At 36.8% G+C, this 25,528-nt stretch overlaps 1 protein-coding gene across 2 annotated transcripts in view; it reads right to left on the bottom strand.

The window, feature by feature from the left end:
- Positions 1-25,528, bottom strand: part of LOC124802669 (calbindin-32) — a 717,374-nt gene that overhangs the window by 35,476 nt on the left and 656,370 nt on the right. The window contains exons 9-10 of one of the 2 annotated variants that reach the window (XM_047263581.1): positions 23,064-23,075; positions 12,471-12,527 (exon numbers count right to left, since the gene is read on the bottom strand). In XM_047263581.1, coding sequence (XP_047119537.1) covers positions 12,471-12,527; positions 23,064-23,075 — 69 coding nt within the window. The remainder of the gene's footprint in view (positions 1-12,470; positions 12,528-23,063; positions 23,076-25,528) is intronic. The other variant, XM_047263582.1, reaches the window with a different exon arrangement.

Below are 25,528 nucleotides of genomic sequence, written 5' to 3'. Positions count from 1 at the left end.
TTCATATTCATACTATAATCCAATAACACAGCTTTAATGTTTTGTGTTTTAACACAATTTGACACACAATCTAACTGTACATTAGCTTATAAAATTTCAAAAACTACTTTCTGAAGTAGAAAAAGCACCCACCAAAATTTTATAGTAAAATTTTAAAGAATATCCTTAAGGTAACTACAATACATCAACGTCAACACAGTCTTCTTTTTCATATTAACAATTGCCCATTCTTTCAAATATAATTTTTAACATATTACCGAAATTTTTCTTGTGATTCAAATACCTTATAATTTTGTGGTATTCACACAGCATATGAACCTTGAACTCTATGGTGCTGTCAGATCTTAATTTGTTAAGGATGTAATTAACAAAATTTCCCTGCAACCAGTACATAGTGTTATTTTTTGCTGCTGGGAAATAGTGTGCTTCAGGCCTGTGTATCAAGGACAGTGATACACTCTCAGAGGATGTCCTGGTAATCAGAGCTATTTGCTCTCGGATCCACCTCCAACTATTCCTGTGACTGCTGCAAGTGTATCTATGAATTATTGTGTCAACTAGATGGCATTGTTGACATAAATTTGTTTCACAGAGTCTGATTGCGTACAGTCTTTCATTGGTACTAACTATGTTGTTAACTATATTGCACCATGACATTTTTATATTAGACGTGAGCACATTAGAACAAATGTTTTTCCAAATCTCAGTCCAATCAATGTTTTGAAACTGTCATTCTATTTTTTTCCTTCTTTCACTTTTATTTTGTTCCCACATTATGGCTCTTGATGGTAAGTGTCGTGACTGTCTGATTTTGGCACTTACATAACTGAACTCAACGTAGAAAACACTAACATTCTGTAAACGACTTGACATTCTGCACGTCCAACAGGGGAAGCAGGCTTCAATGTTTAATGATCTCAAAAAGTTGGCTGGTTATGCTTTCTCATGAGTCTCTTATTAAATTAACTTGCCTTTTGATAAAAAGTAGGGGGCTTTATCCATTATATCAGTTAATCCTAGTCCACCATTTTTAGGATCTAAAGTATCTACTTTAGCAGGTACTCTCCACAAAAAGTATGTGATTTTGGACATTATTCTTCACATTATCATTCTTGGTATTGGAAGCAGCTGGGCAGTATAATAAGCTTTAGCAAGGATGCACAAGTTGATATACTTTCTTCTTTGAACTTGGTTCATATATTGAGTTAAATTCTCTATAATGGCTCCTTGCACATTATCTGCTGCAACTTTCCAATTTAAAGTCATCATTTTCATGGGGCATGCTGTCAGAGTGATCCCAAGTGTTTTATGTTGTCGGACTAATTTTGCCCACTCGACTTTGATATTATCAAAACCTCTGAGATTTGTCATCTTACTTTTTTTTCATTTGCATTGGCTACAGATGTCCTATAGTATGTATTAATCGCTATTGCTAGTGTGGTTACCGCTTCATTATTCCTTATAATGACCCCTATATGTCCAACATAGGCTCTTATACCTGTTCTATTTCTTGATCATGTTAAGCCTTTTAATCTAGCATGGACATGTCAGAGAGAAGGTTCCAATAAAATAGCAAAGAGCAACATGGACAGAGGACTTCCTTGAGGAACACCCCATTTTATTTGTATCGGCGTAGATTGTTGACAATTTGCCACTATTTTTGCATTTATTCCAGTTTCTGTGTTCTTGATCAACTGTATGACTCTATCGTTGAAACCTGTTTTCTTCAACACTTGTAGAAGATATTCATGATTTACTACATCGAAGGCTTTATAAAAAATCTAAAAAAAAAAGCACACTTTATGTTTGTTACAGAAGTTATTGCAATGATATCCCTGAATTTTGCTAGATTTTGAAAAATGGTTCTGCCTTGCCGCAGTTCTGATGTTGACTAATAATTTTATCTGTAAGGCATGAAATACTATTGTTTACTATTCTAGCTATTAATTTATAATCAGAATTTAGTAGTGAAACTGGATGAAAATTATTTAAATCTTTGTTTCCATTATTTTTTGGCACAAGAACAGTTTTACTCTCCCTAAACTCAGCCGGAAAATTTTACCATGAATAACCTCATTTACAATGTCGATGATTTTCGCACCCACTATTGGCCAGTAACGGATGTAAAACTCTGCTGGCACACCATCCGGTCGTCGGAAATTTATTAGTGGTGAGGTGCACATACACGTCCTCTTCACTCACTACCTTGAGAAAACTTTCATTGTCACCTTCTGTCAACTGTGGGGCTAGGATGTCAAGGAATTCTTCCAAGGAAGCATCACTACTTTGATTTACAGAATATAGCTTGCAACAATAGCGATATATCTCGTGCATGACATCCTGCTGGTTTCTGAGAATCGTACCATTTTTTGTATGCTTCACCTAGTGATACAGGGAAGTAGTTTCATCTTCTGACATCAAATTTGCCTTCAAATTTATTTCCAACCCTTCCATTTGATTTCTCTTGATATTAATTAACTTGGTTGACTTTTTTGATGTCTACTATCCAAAGTGAGTAACCTGCTGAGACCTGATCTTATAGATTCCTCAAAACAGAATAGTAATATTCTCTAGTGCATTTCATTTCTCTTGTGCTCTGGACACTGTATTGAACAAGAACCTTCCTCAACTTTCGCTTTGCCATTTTAACCCACCAGTCAATAGCAGTTGCATATCTACTATAAGCATGCAGGAATATTGCCCATGATTCTTTAATCAGGTCTTCTAAATCATGATTTACTAACAAGGAAATGTTCAAATTCCACTGATTCTTGAATCAGCGAACTGAGTGTCTTGTTAGACGTATGCAAGCTAAGACACTTGAATGGTCTGAAAAGTACATAGGAATGGTTTCTACTTTTGTCATGGAAGTTTCAAGATTTTTCGAAATATATAATCTATCAATCCTGCTATGAGATTTTGCCATGATATAAGTGAACCCAACAATGGAGGGGTATATGATTTCCCATATATCCTTTGATTCTCAACCTGTAACTAGTTGTTTTAGTTCACTTGAGAAATTAAAATTAGGTAACTGATCTTTTCAATTTAAAACACAATTCAAATCACCTCCAAGTAATAACTGTCTTGGACTTTCCCTTAACAAGTATATCAGTTCATTTTTGAAGAAACGTGCCCTGTCAGCTTGGTGAGAACTTCCTGAAGGTGCATACTAGTTGATAGTCACATCATAGATATTTAGGCATATTCCCCTTCCAGATTCCAGTCATTCCACCTCACTTACTGGAAACCCTTCCCTCAGCAAAACAGCTGTTCCAACACTTGTTTCATGAGACACATTTATGTGACTGACATAACCTGGAATAACTAAATCTGACATTAGAACTTCCAGTAACAGGGCAATATCAGATGCAGATTTGTAGAAAATTCCTTAAGTGCTAATAATTTCAAACTGGATGTAATTTTATTTATGTTTATAGTGGTGACAGAGTAAGATTGTGTCTTTGCACTGTCACTATGTAGCTGTTTTGATGAACTAATTTAGTTTCCTGTGGTTCAGGGTTCAGTTAAACTATTAACATTTTTCTCGGAAGGCTGAACATGGAATAACATTTCATCAGTTTATTAGTTACTATCCCACTTTTTCTACATCTGACCTTTTCTCTTGTATTGCTAGCAAACTGATTTCCTTGTAAACTTTCTGATATTTCCACCAGTGTTTCATGTAGTACCATTTTGTACCGAACATTCTTTGGGCTTGGGTCACCCTTTCTGGATTTTCCCTTCCCTTGGTTACGAGCACATTCACATTTGGTTGCATTTTTATTTTACTTCATAGCTCATATGGAGCAGCAGCAGATGCTTTTGCATTTTCTGTTGCTAGTGCCTGCCCTGCAGTGTTGACCGCAATTTCATTTTGGCCACCACTTCCTTGTTCCTTATTAATATCACTTACTTCCTGATCAAGGGAAACAAATAGAGACTGCAGTTTTGCAACCTGTCCATGAATTTGTTTACTATCGGATAGCTGCTGATCTCTGCCATCAGCTACTTCAACTGTTGTTTCTTGCAAATTAATACTGGCTAGACCCCATTAATTTTCTGGTTCTGTGTCTTTATTATCTTTCTGATCATCAGTTTCCATTTGCATTTTGCCTTCCAGTTCCTCTGTCTCCTCATTGCACTGGTTTTGATTGTGAACTGAGGGAGTTGTACAGGACAGCTTGTCCTTTGAGCAACTATCAGTTGTCTCCAAAGGTCATTTTTTCAGCTGCATTTCAGTTTCACAAATAGTGGTTACAGAGTTTCCCTTTGTTGTTGACGGGGGAAATAGTTGTTATTGTGAAAGAAGACATCATCTTGGTCCGCTGTGTGGACACCCTCAACCAGTTGATCCAGGCTATTCAGTGGTAACACATCACTTAAGGTAAGTTTCTGATGCTGTATCAAATTACTTTTAAGAACAACGGTTCACCACAGACATTCCTGTCTGAAGCGGCTGGTTTCATTACATATAGCTACCTGACCTGCATAAACAGATTGTGCATTATATCCACAAACAGTGATGTGAGAAAAGATATTTGTCTTAAGTAATGTCAGCTCTATAGATGGAAACCTTACTTTTATAACCATTTTATGCACAAAATCTACTTCATAGCCCCACCTTCCTAACACTTTATAAACAGTTGCAGCACTGAATAACTTGACAAAAACACAGTATTTTTTCCTGATCCAGTTGCCAGGTTTGGATGGTTTCAGAATTGAGGCCAATTACTGATTTAATCCAGTCATCTATTTCCAGGGATGTTGGCTGATCTGGACAGGATTTATTGTCAAAAGCAAATACCAGAGTATTCTTCCTGAGGTTTGTAGCAATAGTTAATCCAATTAACAGCAGCACAACCAGAAGGACTGATCACATCACAAGGAATATGAATGAACACGGAGATTAACGGACGGAGAGCACTCAGAGAAGAACAAGTACAGCGATGTAAACACGGAAGTGGAGTGCAGCGCAGTAGTAAACAACATCCACTCCCTAGGGCGACTGAAATGGATCTATCTTAACAGAACAACTAAATATGTGCTGTTAGAGGTAGCTACCATACATTTGGTTACAGTGTTGCCATATTGCCACTCCTTAATGTCCTTTTCCTGCCGGGTGTAATCACCGGACAAAATTTTGTGAGAGACATTTTTTTTTATCACTGGTATGTGAGGAGTTGCAATGCAAAGTCCAAGTATACAAATTTTGCTTCACCCTACATATGTGGTCTCCTTTATAGATGAGTTACACTTTCCTAGAATTCATCCAAAAAACTGAAGTTGACCAATTGTCTTTCCTACTTCACACCTTATGTGCTCATCCCATTTCATTTTTTGTAAATTTTAATTTCGTCATCAAAATTGTACAAAATTAATAATGCCTTATTTTGTCTTTCCTACTTCAAACCTTATGTGCTCATCCCATTTCATTTTTTGTAAATTTTAATTTCATCATCAAAATTGTACAAAATTAATAATGCTTTATTTTGGAAGTTATTGTTAAAATTCTATAAAAAGTGATGCAGTGAGGCTGCGAGTTAGTTGCTGAGTTGTTGTTTTGTCAGTCAGATTTGAAGTTACTTTTGGAAGTCAAAGAGATCAGTGACGTCTTTCTGTGTTTTGTTTACATGATGAGTGTGCAGTTTGGACATCAATTAATGTGAATAAAAATTTGTGAAGCCTGAAAATTTCCCATTCATTAATCAATGGACCAGGCAGAAAAAACTTAAGTAACATTCAACATGAATAGTTACATTTGGTGGAGTTGAGCTGGGATTGATGTTTGAAATGTGGAAATATGTTTAACAAGTGACTGTTTCAGGTGAACATGAGACGAATGCCAAACATAAATTGTCTGGAAAAACTTTGTGTTTTGGACACACAGAATGAATGGAAAGAGTTGGTGTGGATAAAAAGGACCAAATTCTCCGACAGCACTGTCTACCATCAGATGAATAACAGTTTATGTTTTTAATTAAATAGTTTTGTGACAGTAACAAATGTTTGTGTGGGAAGTTTGTGTATTTTGTAAGTTACCATAGCCAATAACAACAAGGTAAACACTTCGGATCTAGGAGCAAGTATCAGTGAACTATCGCCCAATAGTTATCAAAGTGTAGATCGAAGCTTTGGTGGAGAGGGTTCCAGTGAAAAAGTCGCCACGAGTACTCCAATTGCACAGGAAAGTGTAGGAGGAGATGATTTGTTAATGACATTAATGCAGCATATGAAGGAAGTGAAGGAACAGATTGGACAGATTAGGCAAGACGCGAAGAAATAGATGGGACAGATTAAGGATATTGCTCAACAGGTTCTACAGTTAAGTCAGCAATTCAGTGAACAAATTGCAGAATTAAAGAATACTGTTACTGAAAATACTAATCATATTAGGGAAATCCAGGAGGGTTTGGCAGCACTAAGAATTACTGTTGAGACAGGACGGGGTGAACTCAATACTTGTTTAGGAGCAGTAGAAGGAAGATTAGAGATATTAGAAACTAATTTCACACAAGAGTTGTCCAAAAATGAGGAGAGATTCAAAAAACTAGATAAACCTGTAGAAGTAGAAAATTCTAAACTTAAAGTAGAGGTTGTTCAGACTAGGAGACTGTTGGAAGAGAAAGTAGAAGCTTACAAAAGGAACTCTGAGCTAAAACGTACAGACATTTCCAATCAAATAAGTAATGTAGAACTAAAGTATGACGAAAAAATAGATTTGTGTAAAAGCAATGTTGTAGATTTAAGTAAGAATGTTGTAGAACTACAAGACGATGTAGCTCAAAGGAATTTTGTTAGCAATATTAATTGTTTATGGTGTGGCATACCTTTAAAATGCTTTCCAGGAGATGGTAAATTGCATCCTGTTGATTTTTTACAGCATTGTCGAGATAATTTTAGTAATGACATGACAGACAATGTTGAAATTAAATTCGTTAAGAGATTTTTGGATAAGAGAAGCAATCTCATGGGCCAATCAGAATGTTAATTGTACTATGTCATATGATTAATTCAAAAGAAAGTTCTTAAATAAGTTTTGGTCAGAACCTTAGCAAGCTAGTATTAAGAGTGAGTTTTTGAATGGTCAAATGTATAGGGAAGGTAATGGTGGCTTGAAGTGTTTCTGTGAAAATCAATTGAGGAAGTTAGTGCACTTAGACAAACCTTTTGATGAACTAACACAAATAGATGCCTTAAAAAGGAGATTACCAAAAACAGTACAGTGGGAGTTTATTTATGGACCAGACGACTCCATAGATTAGTTCTTGAGATATGTAGATAAGTTGGATTGAGCCTTTGAAAGAAATGAGAGGTTAAGTAATGGCAGATTTGGCAATCAACCATCTGGGGGGGGGGGGGGGGGGGGGGGAATCAGAGCAGGAATCGAGGTAGGAGTGATAATAGATGGCTCAACCATAGAAATGGGAATGGAAACAGAGGATATGACAACAGGGAGAGACCTTGGGAGAATAATAACAGACAATTGGACAATCACCACTCAAGACGATGCAATTTAAACTGACGGATGCTTCATTGGGAGCCTGTCAGTTTGGGACGAGAAATAAGTACCGAAATCAGGCTAAACACCACCGGCCTAGGGACATCAAAAATAATTACTGAAGATAGAGTAATCAAAGATATTGGAGTAGAAATGACAGAACTAGTGTGAGAAAAGCACATAAGATTAGCAAATTACAGTTTGACAGTAAATTCTGCAAAAGTATGAATGAAAGTGTTGAAGATAGAAGAAATAGCATCTGTAAGAATGTTGAAGAGGTTCTGTTAGAGGAGGAAACTATCTCAAGTCTATATAATCAGTATGGCAAAGAAGTTTGTGAAGAAAATGTTGGTTCTGATGATAATCCTGATGAGTTTGTATGAGGTAAATTACTGGAGGAAGAATCTATCACTGTTAAGCACTTAAGTGATGATACTTGTACTGGTGTACTTGTCAACAATTCCGATGATCATTGTAAAGATGTTGTAGAAGTGTCTAGTATTGGAGATGATAGCTTGTGTGATAATGTTGATAGTGAAAGTGTTAGTAGTTATGATGAATGGGAGGAAGAATTAGATGGCATGGTGTATATGAAGGTTAAAGAAGATTTAATTAATGATGAAGAAGATAATGTTAGTAGTATTTGTGAAGAATATGAGAACCAGATTGTACAAGTGGAAACTGGGAAGGTATCATCAGATAAGGGACATGAGGATAGACATTACGATTTAGATGTGATGCTAGAAATGTTATGGGATACTTACAAGGGTTATAGTGACAGTGACAGAGTAAAAAGGGTCATCAAGATTATTTGTGAAGAACTGTATTCCAACTGGGAAGGTAGAAACAATCAGCAGGCTTAGAGTGAGATCAGTTCTGGGAAAAGTAGACAGTGTGCAAAAGAGGAACATGACATCAAGCAATCATCTGATGTACCTCTAAGTAAAATTCAGACAGGTAAGAGAAACTGTGCAGGCAAAAATGGTATAAACTACTTGGACTTTAGAGAATGATTTGTTGCATGAAGATGAGGAAAGCAGGAAAGAAAAGGTTTTGGGTTGCCCGTATATATGTATAAAAGTTGCAAATTATGAATGAGTTTGCCTATTAGACATGGGTAATCCTGTCTGTGCCATTTCTGAAAAATTTAGAGACCAGATAAGATGTAGTGCTGACTTTAAGGAATATCCTGTTTTGGAATCAGAATTAAGGGAGTAACTGGTAGGCACAGCAAAGTTGTCAACAGGCAAGCCTTAATATCTTTCACCATTAAAGATGTGTAGTATAACCAAGGATGTTTTGTAGTATCTGACCTCAATGAAAATATTTTGTTTGGAATGAAGTAGATGCAAGGAGTAAATGCAGATTTTGACTGGAATAACAAAAAGTTAACGCTTACCAACCCAAAGACAGATGTAACACATGTGACTGAACTAATCATCCAAAATTGCCTAGAGAACAATTTCCAAATAAGAAGAGTGATTTGTGCAAATGAGAAGATTGATGTTAATGAGGAAGACAATGAAGAACAATGCAATGAAGACAAGCATGCTGAATTAGTGGCCACCAAACTAAAAGAATCTGGAAGTCTAGATAAAGAACAGACAGATCAATTAGGTAGTTTGTTGTAGGAATACAAAGATGTGTTTAGTGAGAAACCTGAAAAAGTGAAAAACTATGAATGTAGACTTAATCTAAGACCACATGAACCATTTTTTATCAAACCATATGGAGTAAGTGTCAAACACCAAGAAAAAATAAGATGATGTAAAAGCCCTCAGGAGCAAACAACTTTGTGTCAAATATGTGGTCTCTGAGCTATGTAGCATTCTATTTTCTTCTTTTTAGTTTTGGATGCTACATCTTTTACTCATCTATAAACCTGTAATGAAGTTATCTCTTACTGAAAATGCAATGCATTCTCTGTAATATAAGTTTTCTGTATGTAATATGACTATTGAGTGACATTATTTGAGGAATAATTTTAAAATGTAAACTGCACACTAAATTTGACTTTCCTGCAATAGTGACTGACCAGTTATTGTAGTTATACTCTGTAGAGCATGTATTTGATTTGTGGGTGTTTCTTTGAGAGTTACAGGCATGGTCATGATTTCATGAATTTTCTAATGAGATGAACTAATGAACAATGGTAAAAATGTACGTGTGTTACTAAATGGACAAATTGCACTGTGACAAAAGATATTTTGTGAAAAGTTTGTTATTACATGATTGTGTAATGATGAGCAGTCTGTGAGTTTGTTTGATATGATAAAGAGTTAAATGAGATCTGGAGGGGGGGGGGGGTGAGGGGGGGGAGGGATCAAATATACTGTATAGTGGAATATACTGAAATATTAATCAAAAAGAAAGGATAACTATATAATTAATTTTTGGTTCATTGACTTTAATCTGTATATAGCTAAATCTTTACAGTTTAGAGATGATTAATTTGTATGATTTTGTTTGTAAATATGCTAATAGTGTAGGGTAACATGTGAATGCTTTTGATATATTCATACCTGATGTGACCTTAATTGTAACCTACACAAGTACCTTGAGTAATGAGTTTATCCCTGTTCCTACCTAGAGAACTGTATCCAAGATCCTTACCTGACCTGGAAGTGAAAATTAAAAAACTGTGAAACTAATAGTGGACTGTGCTATTGCACCACAGAGATTGCCAGAAAAAGAGGGGTTGCAAACACGAGATAGACAGTGCAAAAGGACTGATGATTGTGAGCTGCTAATTCCTTAAGATGTGCAATATGAACCAGTGACTGGGGTGACAGCTAAGAAAAGAAAACTTTTTTGATCTTTTGGATTGCTTGTATGTATTTAGTAGCCATTCATATTCATACAAGTAATACTCGTAAGAGTGGTGGGGGGGGGGGGGGGAGGTTCTCTTTTTATATGCATCTGGATAGTTCTCAGACAATTCAGTGCTCCCTAAGGCCTTGTATGTGTGTCTATATATATATATCATTCTGCCCTTTTTGATATTCATTGCAAAGGCATGTGGAATGTTCTGGAAGGTCATGCATTGTCATAATTATTGGTGGATTGTTGTCATTGATAAAATTATGTACATATACTAAATTAAGTAACTAATCAAGAAGTTGAAGTAATAAGTCCTTAGAAATTAACTAGAGACTGCAGAGATGTTAGCATGAAAATCAGTGCTTCTAATTAACAAAATTGCAATCTAAAAATCCAGTAACATTAGACCTCACTATCTTGAGAAAATGCTTAAAAGTTATTGGCAAGCAATGTATTTTCATTTGTTATTTATTTTTATGTCTTCCTCTGTAATTAATATTCCTTGTAATTACATTTCTAATTAACTGTCCAATTGTTTACATCTCACTGTTTTCCAAATTCCAGAATTTGAGCTCTTATTTGTATGTTCTGTGTATCTAATCAGATAAAGCACAAGCCCTGTACTATCATTACATGTTAGTAACCAAATCCAAACTGTAATTATTTATGTAACTAAAATAATATGAGAGACTTTATTTTAATTAAACTTCAGAATGATTATCTTATGGAAAACTAAAGATACCACTACAAAAGATTGTCATTGAATATTGTATTTTATACCTTATTTGGCTGTAACATCAGTTTCTTTACATTTAGTAAATTTTAATTATAACATCAAAATTGTACAAAATTAAGTGAACTCTGTCTGTGTTTTGTTTACATGACGAGTGTGGAGTTCGGACATCAATTAATGTGAATAAAAATTTGTGAAGCATGAAAATTTCCCATTCATTTATCAATGGACCAGGCATAACAAACTTAAGTTAAATAACATTCAACATGAATTGTTACAAGAGGAAGCTGCCTCTCGTCATACCAAACAGGTATTCCTTCTAAGTCATCCTATAACCTACAATGATTCAATGATGAGACTCTCCCATATACCACAGTGTTATCAGGAAACAGTCGCAGATAGCTGCTCACTCTCTCTGTCAGATCATCCATTCTCTGTCTCAGGTCTGACAGTACCTGCTGATCATTTTCCATCCAGGGCAACATACTGTGTTATATTACATAAAAAGTTTTTGAGACCTTCACATATTTGAGAACCTATTCCATATGTTCAGGCCTTCATTAACAGTCTGCAGTGGGGGCACTGTGTCAAATGCTTCCCAGATATCTAGAAACATGGAATCTGCCAGTAGCCCTTGATTCATGGTACACAGGATAATGTGCAAGAAAAGGACAAGCTAGGTTACACAAGAGTGATACTTTCTAAATTTGTGCTGATTTGTTGACAGAAACTTTTGCATCTGAAGGAAGTATATTGTATTGGAATTTAGAATATGCTAAATAATTCTACAGCAAACTGATGTTAAGGAGATTGGTCTGCAATTTTACAGGTTGGTTCTTTCATCCTTCTTATAAAAAGGAGTCATGTGTGATTTTTTCCATTGCTTCAAACTTTGTGCTCAGTGAGAGATTCATGACAAATGCAAGGTAAGTAAAGGACCAATGCTGAAGAAACCTTCTTGTATTTCAGTTTCTATGATTGTGTTCTAGTATGTGTGGTGTAACTGATTTTTCATGCTTCTTTCTTAGGGATCTTTCAGTTTACCAACATTCTCCTGGTTCTAAGCTGGTTTGGCACTATTACCCCATTGCTTTGTTATTCCTGGAGTGGTTTCGATATTTTGCACCCATGGGCTGATAGTTGACGTTCCATTCATACTACATCATTTCATACCTTGCAGATGATCAAACAGCTGAATAAACTATTGATTCTGTTGATTGTAGGATCAGCACTCTTTGCAGAGCTTTTGATTCCAATGTCACACGTAATATAAGCAGTACTTTCATTTTTCCACATCATCTACTCATTTATGGTACAAATATTACTTTCATATCTACTCTAAATGTGTGAAAACACAACAAATAAGAGTATTAAGTAAGATGGTTTCATACATATATCAATAATGTGGTTACATACCCTGTCATAAAGTGAGAACACTCGCTCTATGTCATCTTTTGTAAGTTTGGTGGCTCCCTGAAAGTAAACAATATGAAATAATATTATAGTTTTACACTTGTTACATGACTGTATTCACTGATATTTCATTAATAGTAGAAAATGTAACTAATATTGAAAGTGGACTATTAAACAAGACTCTGAAAAGATTCTGTGAATAACGAGTAATGAGAATTTTTATGAGGATAACACAGGAAAGGAAAATCAGAACTTATGGCTAAATTCTATGGCAGTGTTTTAATTACAGAGATGTATTATGTTCATTCCCACATTCTAACTTCAAAATTCATATGCTATGATTTGAGTTCCATCCCAGATGAATTCCACAAGAATTATACAATACAGAAACATGAACACCCTAAGATAGAGCTGCCTCATGTTATGAGGAGACAGTAAAGCATGGTTTATTCTTTTAAGTGAAATTTGCTTGGAATATACAACATAGTATGCATTTTTTTTTAAAGTAGTGGACAACTTTACTGTGGTAGAGATCATTCGGGTACAGTTAGGTGTGTAGGGACAGTGAAATGAAAAAGGATGGCATTAAAATGTTATGTGAAGATACTAACAAAAAGATTATTTATTTAACTGTAAAGACATGTTTAGTTTGCTGGAAAATTATTTAATTATCAACTTATATCAATCTTGGATTACTGATAGTTACATCACACACTGACATACATATCCTCATCTATTACAAAATAATGTTCTTCATTATCTTTCTTCACACCTCCAAAAATATGAAAGAAATACAACAAATATCTGTGTTACAAGGATGATGAAGTAAAAATGCCTTGGAGTAGAGTAAAGAAACATTATTTTGTTACATAATGACACTTTTCTTCACATTTTGTAAGTGTGATGTGATCTGCTTCAGAGTAAAGGCAAACAACATGATAGTTTACGTATGGTTGCATAAATTAGTGAGAACAAAAAGTCAAGTGTGTGTGTGTGTGAGAGAGAGAGACAGATAGAGAGAGAGAGAGAGAGAGAGAGAGAGAGAGAGAGAGAGAGCCCCTGTACTCCTGAATTACTTACATTCTGTCAGAACATTCCCTACTATTGTAACTGAATTAAATATTCTTGCTTGGACCTGCTATTGTTACTGTCTAATTTATTTATTTAACCATTTTCCATAATATGTAGTAGTGTTTAAAAGGTGCTATTGCAATAGACTTAACATCTAGTATTTACAACAGTAAAAGTCATGTTTATATGTACATATTATAAAATTTATAAATTACACATACTGAGTTACATGCAGTCACTTACTTAATATAGGCAACAGTACTATAGATATTCTCTAATAGATGTTTTAAAACATTTATATTTAATATATACATTAAATCATCAGGCAACTTGTTGAACATAGCCTGTACTTCCTGACACCAACACGTATTTGTTGGGACTACATGTAAGACTCCTTTTAATCTTGTATTGTGACCATGTATGTTTCTCTTATTCTCACTACTACCATTGCCAATTATATTTTTTTAAACTTATGTAGGTGAGTTGATAATATACAAGTCCATATTATGCATGTGTGGCGTAGAGCGCCATAAATATCGATATTTGTTCTGTGCGTAAGTGTGCTATCTTTGAGGAGAGGGCTTTGGAGAGGATGTTGGATGCTAATGGCTGTTAGCCTCTGGACTTGTATCTGTGTAGAAGCTAAGTGTGAATAAATCTGTATCTGAGAGAATACTAGTTGTTTACCTACAACTATTCCATATTCCCTCACTGGTGACCCCGTTTTTTGTGTAATATGCGTCTGAGTTACCGCCCGAAGGTTATTTACGTGCCTACCGCATCGGGTTTCTCCGCGATCGCGAGGGCCTTTGTTCAGGTCCAGACAATGGCCTTTCAGCACTCACCGCCACCCGGATTTCAGCAACATCTCTCCAGCACTCCTGCCGTCATAGTGGACATGCCACAAGAATCTTCGGAATCCTTCAGCCAGAACATGCAGTGGAATTCATCGAGTGCCGCCAGTTTCTTCCAACCGCCAACGGTCGTGGACTCTGGCTTTGTTAACCTAGACCTTCCCACGTGTTCTCCACAGAGCGTTGATCGGAACGGTTAATTATTACCAAAAACATTTGCCAGCCACTTCTGCAGTGCAGGCTCCTCTCACAGATGCTCTCGCTGGCCCACAAACTTCTGGCACCTGCCAGGTACCATGGACACCAGACATGGACAAGGCATTTAACGAACTCAAACAGCTGTTGGCCTCCGCTGTCACTATTGCTCACCTACATGTGGACGCCACAATGTTTATCACTACTGACGCTAGTAACAATGCTATCAGCGCAGTACTGAGTCAGACATACAACGATATTACGACCCCCCTGCAGTTTTTTTCAAAAAAGCTAAACAACGCGCAGAAGAAATACCCAGCATTCGACAAAGAATTACTTGCAGTTTACGAGGCCATAAGACACTTCAGAACTGATGTTGAGGGATGAGATTTCTATGTGCTCACTGATCACAAGCCGTTGGTTCCTGCCATAAAAAATCCTGCGGCTGATCCGCCCCCACGACGCTTTCGTCACATCGATTGCATCTTGCAATTTACAAATAACATTCGCTACATCTGAGGAGCGGACAATGTGGTCGCTGATTTTCTCTCGCGTGTTGGTGCTGTCACAACCTTAATTGACTTAACGGACCTACGTCAGTTGCAATCAGCAGACCCCAATACCATGCAATTAATTTCGGACCACAGCTCCTCCCTCCAACCGGTACGCTCTACTTTCCCTGGCATATCTGACTTAGTGTGGTGTGACGAATCGACTGGTACGTTGCGGCCATTCATTCCTAAGCTCCTTCAACGCCAGGTCTTTGACAAACTACACACATTAGCACACCCCGGTGTCAAAGCTTCCACCCGTCTGGTAGCTGAATGGTTTGTCTGGAGAGACATGCGCCACGACTGTCAGTCTTGGGCAAGGGCATGCATGTTGTGTCAACAGAACAAAGTTTCCAGGCACACTTCTCCACCCCTTGGCTGTTTTGCCCAACCGCCAGGCCGGTTTCACCATGTTCATGTCGACCTCGTAGGCCCTTTGCCCCCCTCTGAGGGTTTCCGTTACTTGTTTACAGCTGTTTACAGGATGACTCGGTGGGCTGAGGCTGTGCCTATTCCGAACATTACCTCTGAGACAGTAAGTCGAGCATTCTTAGATTTGTGGATTTCTAGATTTGGCTCACCTGTTTACCTCACCACTGACCAGGGGTGACAATTTGAGTCTTCAGTTTTCTCTGACTTATGTAAAATGTGTGGTATTGTCAAAATTCATACTTCTGCATACCACCCCCAAAGTAATGGGCTTGTCGAGCGATGGCATCGCACCTTAAAGTCTGCCCTGCATTGCCATGACTCACTATGGACAGAGGCACTGCCCCTCGTGCTTCTTGGCCTTCATGCGACTTTCAAGGAAGACCTCAAGGGTTCCGTAGCCGAGTTTGTGTATGGCCAACCTCTGGTTTTGCCTGGAGAATTAGTCACTCCCACCCCACTTCCATGGCCCTCTGAACTCCCTTCACTTCTCGAGCGGGTGCGCTTGCACTGCAGCAAAATTCATCCGCCACCTCTGGCTGCTCATACACCTCCACGCGTGTACGTACCACGCACGCTAGACTCTTGTGAGTATGTGTTTCTCAGAGACGACTCAGTCAAAGCCCTGCTTCAGTCGCCCTACACAGGTCCTTACAAGGTTGTCAAAGAGGTTGTCTGAGAATAACATGGATCTCCTCATAAAAGACTCTGTAACCATGGTCTCACTCAACCGAGTGAAACCAGCTTTCATTGAGCCTCAGGTGAACCTCCCAGATTCTACCCCTATTTCTCCCACTCATGCTTCGAGCGGCCATCCATCTTCCCATGCCATGCATTCGGGTATTGATTCTCCACAGCGTGCTTCTCTGCCGAGCACTGCTCCTTCTCCGCGTTCATCTAATTCGAGTGGCCAATCTTTTCGGGGCTTCACTCCTCACAGCCCTCGCAGTCGAACTGCCTACCACTCGGATTCTACCATTGTGTTACCATCTTCGTGTGACAGCTCTTTGTCACGCCGTTCAATGCATGCTGGTTCCTCGTTGCCTTCGGTCACGCTCCCTCGTCTGTCAGCTGATCGCCCAAGGCTGTCTCCTGCGCAGTCCAGTGCACCTGCCACCCCCCTCTTAGCAGATGCTTCCCCCTGCCATGGCTTTCCCACACCTCCCTGCCTCCCTACCATTGCTCCTACAGGTGCCACCCAAGAATTCACAACACGTGTGCACCCTGATGACATACATAAATTATCTGTTGTCGTAGATGGCGATACGGTGTGTGTGGTACTCGCGTGTGACAATGTTGAGGGAGGAAGTGCAGAATCTCGGGTGGTGTGCTGCTTTAAATTAAGCAGAAGTGCTGCGTGTGGAAATTTGTGTGCCTTTGTTAGGCCTTCTGGCAAGGTGATTCTCCACCTGCCGACTGACGAAGTGCTACACCTCCACTCCAGGACGGGATGTCGTCTTCGTCTTCAGCCGCCGGCGTCGCTTGCTGACTTCACCGTCAACGTACCGGGTTTCACCCCCCAGTCTCCTACCAGTCGACCGCTTCTGTCTGACGCAGAAGAACTGTACGTTAACTTCCTAACTTCCCACCCCCCTCTCCCCCATTCACAGGGACGTACTCCATACTGTGCGGGGGGGGGGGGGGGGCGGAGGGGCGGCTATGTGGCTAGAGCGCCATAAATATCGATATTTGTTCTGTGCGTAAGTGTGCTATCTTTGAGGAGAGGGCTTTGGAGAGGATGTTGGACGCTAACGGCAGTTAACCTCCGGACTTGTATCTGTGTAGAAGCTAAGTGCGAATAAATCTGTATCTGAGAGAATACTAGTTGTTACCTACAACTATTCCATATTCCCTCACATGCATATTAATGGTAACACTTTCAGTGTTTGAAACAATGGTTTACACAACTGTCCAAGTCTGCTCCCCTTAATAACTTCCCACTCCTCTTTTTTTTCCTCCTGAAGATCCCCCAAGCTGCTTGAGAATGTGCTCAAGCCATACTTCAGATCTGCATTGATATATGCACAGTCAAATACTCATTAGTGAGGCTCATGCGTATGGCCTTATAGGTCCCATAAAATGTAACAGCATTTGCTACCCAGCATGGAATTGATGTATTCAACATTTGTCCCATTTTATGTTACTCTGTATCCAAATACCAAGAAACTTTGTTAGCTTTTTGTTTTCAATGGATTAATTTTTGATGGTAATACCAAGGTAAGGCAAGGTGTTATGCTGGCAGCTATGAAAATTTATTGATGCTGTTTTCCTGTTGCTTATTATGAATTGATTTATTATAAACCATTTACTGAATTGGCTTTTAGTTTGCTACATGTTGGATATTTTCATTTTTTGCTGCAATTACTGATAATGCTGTATCATTAGCAAACAGAGTTGTTCTATGTGAATCAATATCCACATCCAGATAAGAGACATAAATCAAAGAAAGAAGTTGACTCCATACTAACTCTTGAGGTACCCCAACATGACTGAGTGTTGTTCTGATAAGTATTCTGAGACTATTTGTCATTTTACTTCTGCTTGTCTGTTGCTTACATTTTGCTTGTGGTTGTTAAGAAATGAATGAAGTCATTTATTTCATAGGTCCACAGTGCCACAGTATTTAAGCTTGTTTTGTTGAGCTCTGTGGTTTACCATGAACAAAATGATTGTGTGGTGTTACTGCCCTCTGGCACCCCACATGTATAAATTCAGCAGATTATGTATCTCTGTGATGAAGATGAGATGAAATGATTAGAAAAATACTAACACCCAGCCCCAGGGTGAAGAAAATCTCTGACCTGACTAGGATTTGAACTCAGGACTCTGTAATGTAGAAGCCTTGATGCTTGTCACTAGACAGCAAGATCATGAAAAAAGCTTTTGTTTTCATCATTTACTTTCAAAACATTGGTTATGCACTGATGGACAGTCATCTGGGTTGATTTACGGTTTCAGAAAACAGATTGGTAATTCATTACTATTCCATTTTTGTTGATACACCTTACTAACTTATTGAACACTAATTTTTCAGTAGTCTAGAAAAGCAGGAGATAATTGTAATGTGGCAATATTTTGTCACTTTATCTTCCTTAACAACTTTGAAAAATAGAAATTACTTCTAACATTTTTAACACTTCTGGAAATATGAAACACAATTTCTGACAGGCAGTGTCATTGACGGAAGTAGAGGTAATTTGAAGCATGAATCAGGAAAGAGTCTCAACACCCTTGTTGTACATGCTGTATATTAATGACCTGGAAGAGAATATTACCAGCAATCTTAGACTTTTCACAGATAATGCAGTCATCAGCAATGAAGCACTGTCTAGGGAAACAAAAAAAAAAAAAAAAAAAAAAAAAACAGAGAGAGAGACCTGCAGAAATATTAATCAGATCTAGATAGGATTTCAGAGTAGTGCAAGGATAGTTAATCTGCCTTAAAGGCACAGTAAAGTGGAGAAAACTATTATCTTTTTACTACAATATCCAAGAAACACAGTTAAGCTTAGCCAACTCATACAGATACTTCAGTGGAGCAATTTGTGGGCACATAACATTGAATTATCATATAGGCCCAGTCATAGATAAGGAAATGCGTAGACTTTGGTTCATTGGCAAGATACTGGAAAAATACAATCAGAGTGCTTACAGGTCATCTTAGCATACCGCCAGTTGTGTGGGACCTAGAAGACTTGAAGATATATTCAGTTTTTTCCACAAAAGCACAACAAAAAAACTAAAGAACCATTATCAAGTGAAGAATCTAGAGACGTTTTTCAGCACTTACGCATCAGTCCCATAGGGAATATGAAAACAAGAGTAGACTAATTATTTCAGTCACAAAGGTATCAAGTCATCATTCTTATTGAACTCAGTTTGAGATTGGAACAGTAAGAAATCCTGAGATGATGTACCAAATTAAGCACACTTTGCCACACACTGGAAATCTGTTTTCAAAGTACTTATGTAGATGAAGATATGTAGATACCTTATTGCAGTGAGCAATTACATAGGTGAGTGATGGGCTCAACTATATTTTGGAAGGAGAACTGTAAGTTTTACTTGGTGCTGATATGCCATCTGTCCTGATGAGTATGTGGTTTTTTGTTCTTCGACAGCATGACCATTTTCTCCCTGCTGTCGTGAGCAACAGACTTTGATAATTTACAGATGCTGATCTTGATTTGTAAATAATACTGGAGAATGAGTATAATAGCATGAGAACAAAGATACAGTGTAATTCTACTAAATTATATAACTAGGCTCTGCCTATAATTGATTAGCTGTCAGATATCTGGTTGAATAATATACACTATTGTGTGTTTTTATTATATTTTTTCTCTGTGTTTGCTACACATATTAAAACTGAAAATTTCCAACTACCTCCCAAGAATGAGGAAACTGAGACTAATTCTATTTGTAGTTACAACATACTGAAGTTTGGTTTCATATGTTTTAATGTGGTAAAGATTTCAGAACACTTAAATGATAATACACAATAAAAATGATGAGTCAGGCTAGAGACTGTGCCAGCCATTTCTTATATAAATTTTCACATCTCCTCAGTGAGAAGTTAGCTGCTGGGACAAAACTGCTCTATTGACTGTAATTTATGACATAAACCTGTATTTGCCAACTGTTGTTGCAAATCACACTGAAGTTCAGGATGAAAGTAAACTATTATTGAAATATATAACTTATTTCTGACACCAGCACAGTTGTGTGTCATTTACTGGATTGAATGTTAATCTTGACTTTTTTGTGAGTTCAAAGTTTCTGTTTGTAAATTACAAGTAGTAAAGACTGCTAATTTTTGTAATTAGAGCCTACTTAATGCTGGGAAGACAGTACAATTAAACATTGAATAATTTTTGTGGGGAGTTACACCAGAAGTGTTTACTGCCTTCAGAGTCCAGAATATTGTGATAATTATAGCAGAAAGCATGGATAGGGATTTATAAAGCATTCTTTGAAACATTAAACTGAAAAACAACCTTGCACCACTTCCTAAAACATTAATGTTTGTTAAACAAAATGTGACAAATAATGGTGGTATAACAAAAATTCATTATTTATCATGAGAATCAAGAAGTCAGTCATCATTTCAAGCATTTGTTCTGAGAATGTTAAGCAATTTCCTTAATCATTAGTTTTTTTATTGTTGAACCACAACCACTGAATAAGTGTAGAAGTTAAAATTATAATGAAGTATTTGTCTTACTCTGTGATAGAAGCATAACAAGCATTTGTATCAACTGGCTGCTATAAACAAGACTCCGTTTTACTTTTTCAGTGTTTTCTGGCATTCTAAACAATGCCATTATGGAGCAATAAGAATGTGTAATACATGCATTATTATTACAAAAGGCAGAAATGTTTGCCACATCCTATACAATATTTTGCTGTTTTTAACATGTAGGTTGAGTTTTAAATGTGTTCTATAGAAACAAAATAAGCTGCCTACTGCCTACCTTTAATGATAGTTCATCATCAATGAGTCTATAAAATTATTTTATAATAGCTGTGTCTTTGTACAAAGTTTTAAATTCACTCATTACACATTCCTGCATGATCTTCCACTGTGTGACATTTAGAGAGCAGCTCACATAAAGGAATGAATAACCTTAGAAAGACAGGCAGTACAAACTGAATATGATGTTAGTCCATCAGCCAAATGCCTGTGTAGTATGCTAAACAGTAGTGCACCGAACCCCAGATGTCTCAGTCTGAAGGACAAAATTTTGCAGTGTAACTATGCTACCCATAGTCTTTGAAATAACACAAGTGTTTTTGTGCTTATAAGATTCTCTCTGCATTGCCTTTAATACATGGTCATGTGGTGTTAAGAAATTGCTTACTACACCAATTTTCACAGTTGTCACTCTTTCCAGCAGTTTGCTGCTGACTTCCATTTTCTCATTTCCTGCAATTATTTCTTCATTTTTACATACCTACCACAACTGTAGTCCTTAACAGTCTATGTATCACTTATTACAACTCATCATTTCCTGCAATATAACCTACTAGAGTTTCCTCTATTGCAAAATGTTTTCTTAAAAGACTTGTTAAAACAGGATTTTCACTCAACATGGTTATTATTTATATCAACACTTTTTTCCACATAAGAAATAACAAAGAAGATTTCATTTTTGAGTGCATGGACACTCATTTTCTGTTACTAAGCTTTACTATTGCCACATTACGTTAAAATTATTTCATACTTATGCTACTTGCTCATCAAATGTGACATGTACCTATACACAGAAAGTACTCTGCAAAATGAATGCAGCATTATTCTTACCTCAAAGTGATAAATGGATTACTGAGGAAGGGTATTCATATCAACAGAAAGCAATACTGCTTAATGTTTTCAGAAGTATTACTTCTGCCCATCAATGAGTATCTCATACTATGCTTAGTAGCTTTTTTGATGAGTCTACTGGACCTAGAGTAGGGGACAAAGAGGAGTAGTGGGAAAAGGAAGAGAGGAAGGGGAGGAAGCAGAATTCAGGCCGAGATGTCCCATGAATCCACTTGAAATCTAGCACCTTAATTCTGATCTTAAATACAATAAAAATTAAATGACAATGAATAAAGTTTTATGTATTTTCTTTCATTCTCACATTATTGCATGCACTGTAAATGATCATACTTCATCTGTCTTAACAGTAAAAATTCACAAGCATAGCACACATTAACTGATATGCTGCAATATGGCTACACTGCTGAAGCTGAAGAAAATGAGAGTAGGCTTTTAAGACATTTTTATGGTTAACAGCAATTAAAGTTGTCATCTTACTAAGCAGTTCCTTGAAGAACTTATCATTTGACATAAATAAGCGCACAGAAATATAAAAAATGATAAGCCTGTTATGCGTCCAGCGTACATATGAGTAACTTGTGTAAGTGACAAAATAATGATTCAAAAGTATTTTAAGTAGTTGAAGTGGCAAAAGAAGATTTTACGTAATTCCCTGTACAGTGTAGTGTAAATTCAAAATAATGGAAGAAGTAAAGTTGATGTAGTTCTGTTTTTACATAGCTCAAAGATGTGATCTCAGAAACTACTGTATCCTGTGAAGTAATCTCAACTGGAAAAAGAAAAAAAAATTATATGAATTGCAGAATAGTGCAAAAGTAAACAGCACAGTTCCTGTGATTTTATATAACTGAATTTTAATTGTCAAATTTACTGCAAATAAAGCAGATGTTAGACTTAGTTTAAAGCGCTGTACTTGTTATGGAATATAGTAGGTTCTCAGGTGGATTATTTACAACTAAAATTTAAGAATACATGTTAATGAAAACATTTTTAAGCAAATATTCCCACCACAAAAGATCTAAATTACAGCTGAATTTTGATGCAACACTGAAAAACCAGCCATGCAAGCCACCTAATGCAGAAATTTTGTTCTAAAATTCTCTGCTCTTCTTCATTCCTGAGAAAGAAAACATGCAGATAGCTTTTTGAAAGAGTAGCTTCCACTACTTACTCCAATGCCTTCCTGATGAGTGAAAAATTTGAGAGAGTGTACAAGAATAAATGCAGGGTTTATTTAATATGTAGTTTAGATATATTTTAATTTTAAACAGTTATGAAATTTCATGAATTTGTGTCTCTGTGTATCAAAAGTAGACAAAGAATAGGGAATTTGCTGTCATTGTGACTGGGTACTGTTTAAAATATATCAGAATGAGTATTTAAAGCACTATGTTGATACAGCACTGCAGTATTCTCGGATGTGGATGATATCATTGTTCTGAATAGTTCACTACAAAGGTTTTCCAGACTGTATGAAAGAGGCAGTAAGGGATATAGCCATTATGAATGTTAGATTATAAATGAATAAAGGTTGTGTTGATAACTGAAACGAAAGAAGTGACTTTCCTACTTGATACTATGTATTACATTTCAAACACTAATTAATGAAATACTATACAACAATAATTAAACCTTGACATCCATTTTTGATATTTGTCCTTACGTTTCTGCAGAATAAGCTAATGTATGTCATCCACATTATAGAGAATTTCTTCTGTTCTGTTTGCTGGATAGTCTCTCTAGACAATTTCTATTACATAAATAAAATCTAAAGGAATATCTTTTTGAAACAAAAGTGCACCTGAATGGAAATCCAGTCTATACCCCCGCCTTTCTTGTGTTACACACTTCATCTTTGCAGACATGACTGAGAATGCAGATTCACAATTTAGATTCCGTAAATACTTCTCCAAGTTTTTAAACTTTACTGAAACTTTCCTGAGTAGCTTACTATAACTGTCCCTCTCTTTGCTTGATGAAGATGACAGAGCTCTATATTAGTTTTATGTTAACGATATCCTCTATCTTGCTGTCCTTTTTTCCTGTTGTGGTCTCACCAGTAAAATAAATAAAAGTATTGGTTTTATTGCATTTTGTTTTAAAGCAACTAGTACCAGTGAGTGATCCTTACATGTAGGATAGCCCAAAATGCGTGTGATCTGAGAGACTTATGAGTACCACCTAACAGTGGAGTTGCAAGCTATCTCTCTCTACTTATAAACTGTCTTTGACAATTGTTCAACACTGTGTCTTTTTATATAGTAATGCAAGTCTCCTACATATTGCTAACCACACAGTAACAGTTTGGATTGGTGCAAGCTGCCAGAGATAACAGTCTTGTGCATGTGAGGTGTGCTTGCTTGTGTGAATGTGTGTGTGATTTCTTTTCTGAAGAAGGCTTTGGCCAAAAACTAAATGGGTGACAGTCATTTCATTGTGCCTGTCTGCAACTCACTGTCATCTTTATGGTGAGTAGCAGTCTACTGTTTTCCTAACATTGTTGGTATTCCAATTTTGCATTTCCATTGTTTGTTTTAAGAATAGCTTTTGCCTACCACGCAGATAATCTGTTGCATTTAGGTATTTATTGTTTATTCATGTGTCTGCCCTTCTCCACTTACATTTCCAAAATAAAACTTTCTGGAATGGTTTTCCAAAGCCAATGAAGTAATTACAATGTTTATGCAATAATTTTCCTTTACTTTAAATCACACATGAGTGCATATCACACTAAATACATCTATGATATGTATCACTTGTATTTAGATAAAAATTCCACAGATAATTACTGATGAAGGGTAATACTACTTTCCATAAATTAAATCTTGATACAAAATACTACTGTGTTGTTAGCAGTATGTCACAATGTTAAAGCATAAAAACAATATCTGGCATGTGAGCCTCATCTACTGTCTGGTTAGGTTGTCACTCTGCCTATGTAATTCACCAGCATTCCCTCACACATTTCTCAGTTGATTTACATGATCACATAAAAGTCTCAGACTTAATCGTAAGTGAAGTTTAAGGTTCATCTCAAGTCCATACTCCCATTATCAACTTAACAGAAACTCCGTGATGGAAACAACAAACACAGAATGAAAAAGGATAGACAGACAAACACCTGCAAATGTAAGCCTGAGCATTAGCAATAAAATTCATTGCAGTCCAACAATTGTGTAAGGCATTAGCATAACTGAACCACTTTAAATTGATAAGTAATTTTCAATAACGCATGCAGTTATATTTGGCCTGAGGCTGAATCAAATTACATAGACAGTCATCAATTGTGAATGACTTTCTATGAGTCTACTGCTAGGAGACACATACATATAATGATTAGTAAGAGAATTTTATATAGCCTCTGGGGAAGAATAATCCCACGGGCTGTTGAAAACATCTGATAAGTGAAAACTGGTTCAAACTTTTAAATATCTTATGCAACTTTCTTGCTGTAATAAACTTTTGTTAAAATAAATTAGCTCATTGGTAATGTTCATCAATAATGAGGTTAACATGGACAAAGGGACCAAGGATGAGAGAGAGAGAGAGAGAGAGAGAGAGAGAGAGAGAGAGAGAGATATGGGAGAGGATGTCAAACGTGGGGGAGGGCAGTGATTGATGGTTTCTGTTTAAAGC

Source organism: Schistocerca piceifrons, chromosome 6, assembly GCF_021461385.2.
Source record: "Schistocerca piceifrons isolate TAMUIC-IGC-003096 chromosome 6, iqSchPice1.1, whole genome shotgun sequence".
NCBI classification, from domain to species: domain Eukaryota; kingdom Metazoa; phylum Arthropoda; class Insecta; order Orthoptera; family Acrididae; genus Schistocerca; species Schistocerca piceifrons.
This window is presented reverse-complemented; position numbering and strand designations above follow the sequence as displayed.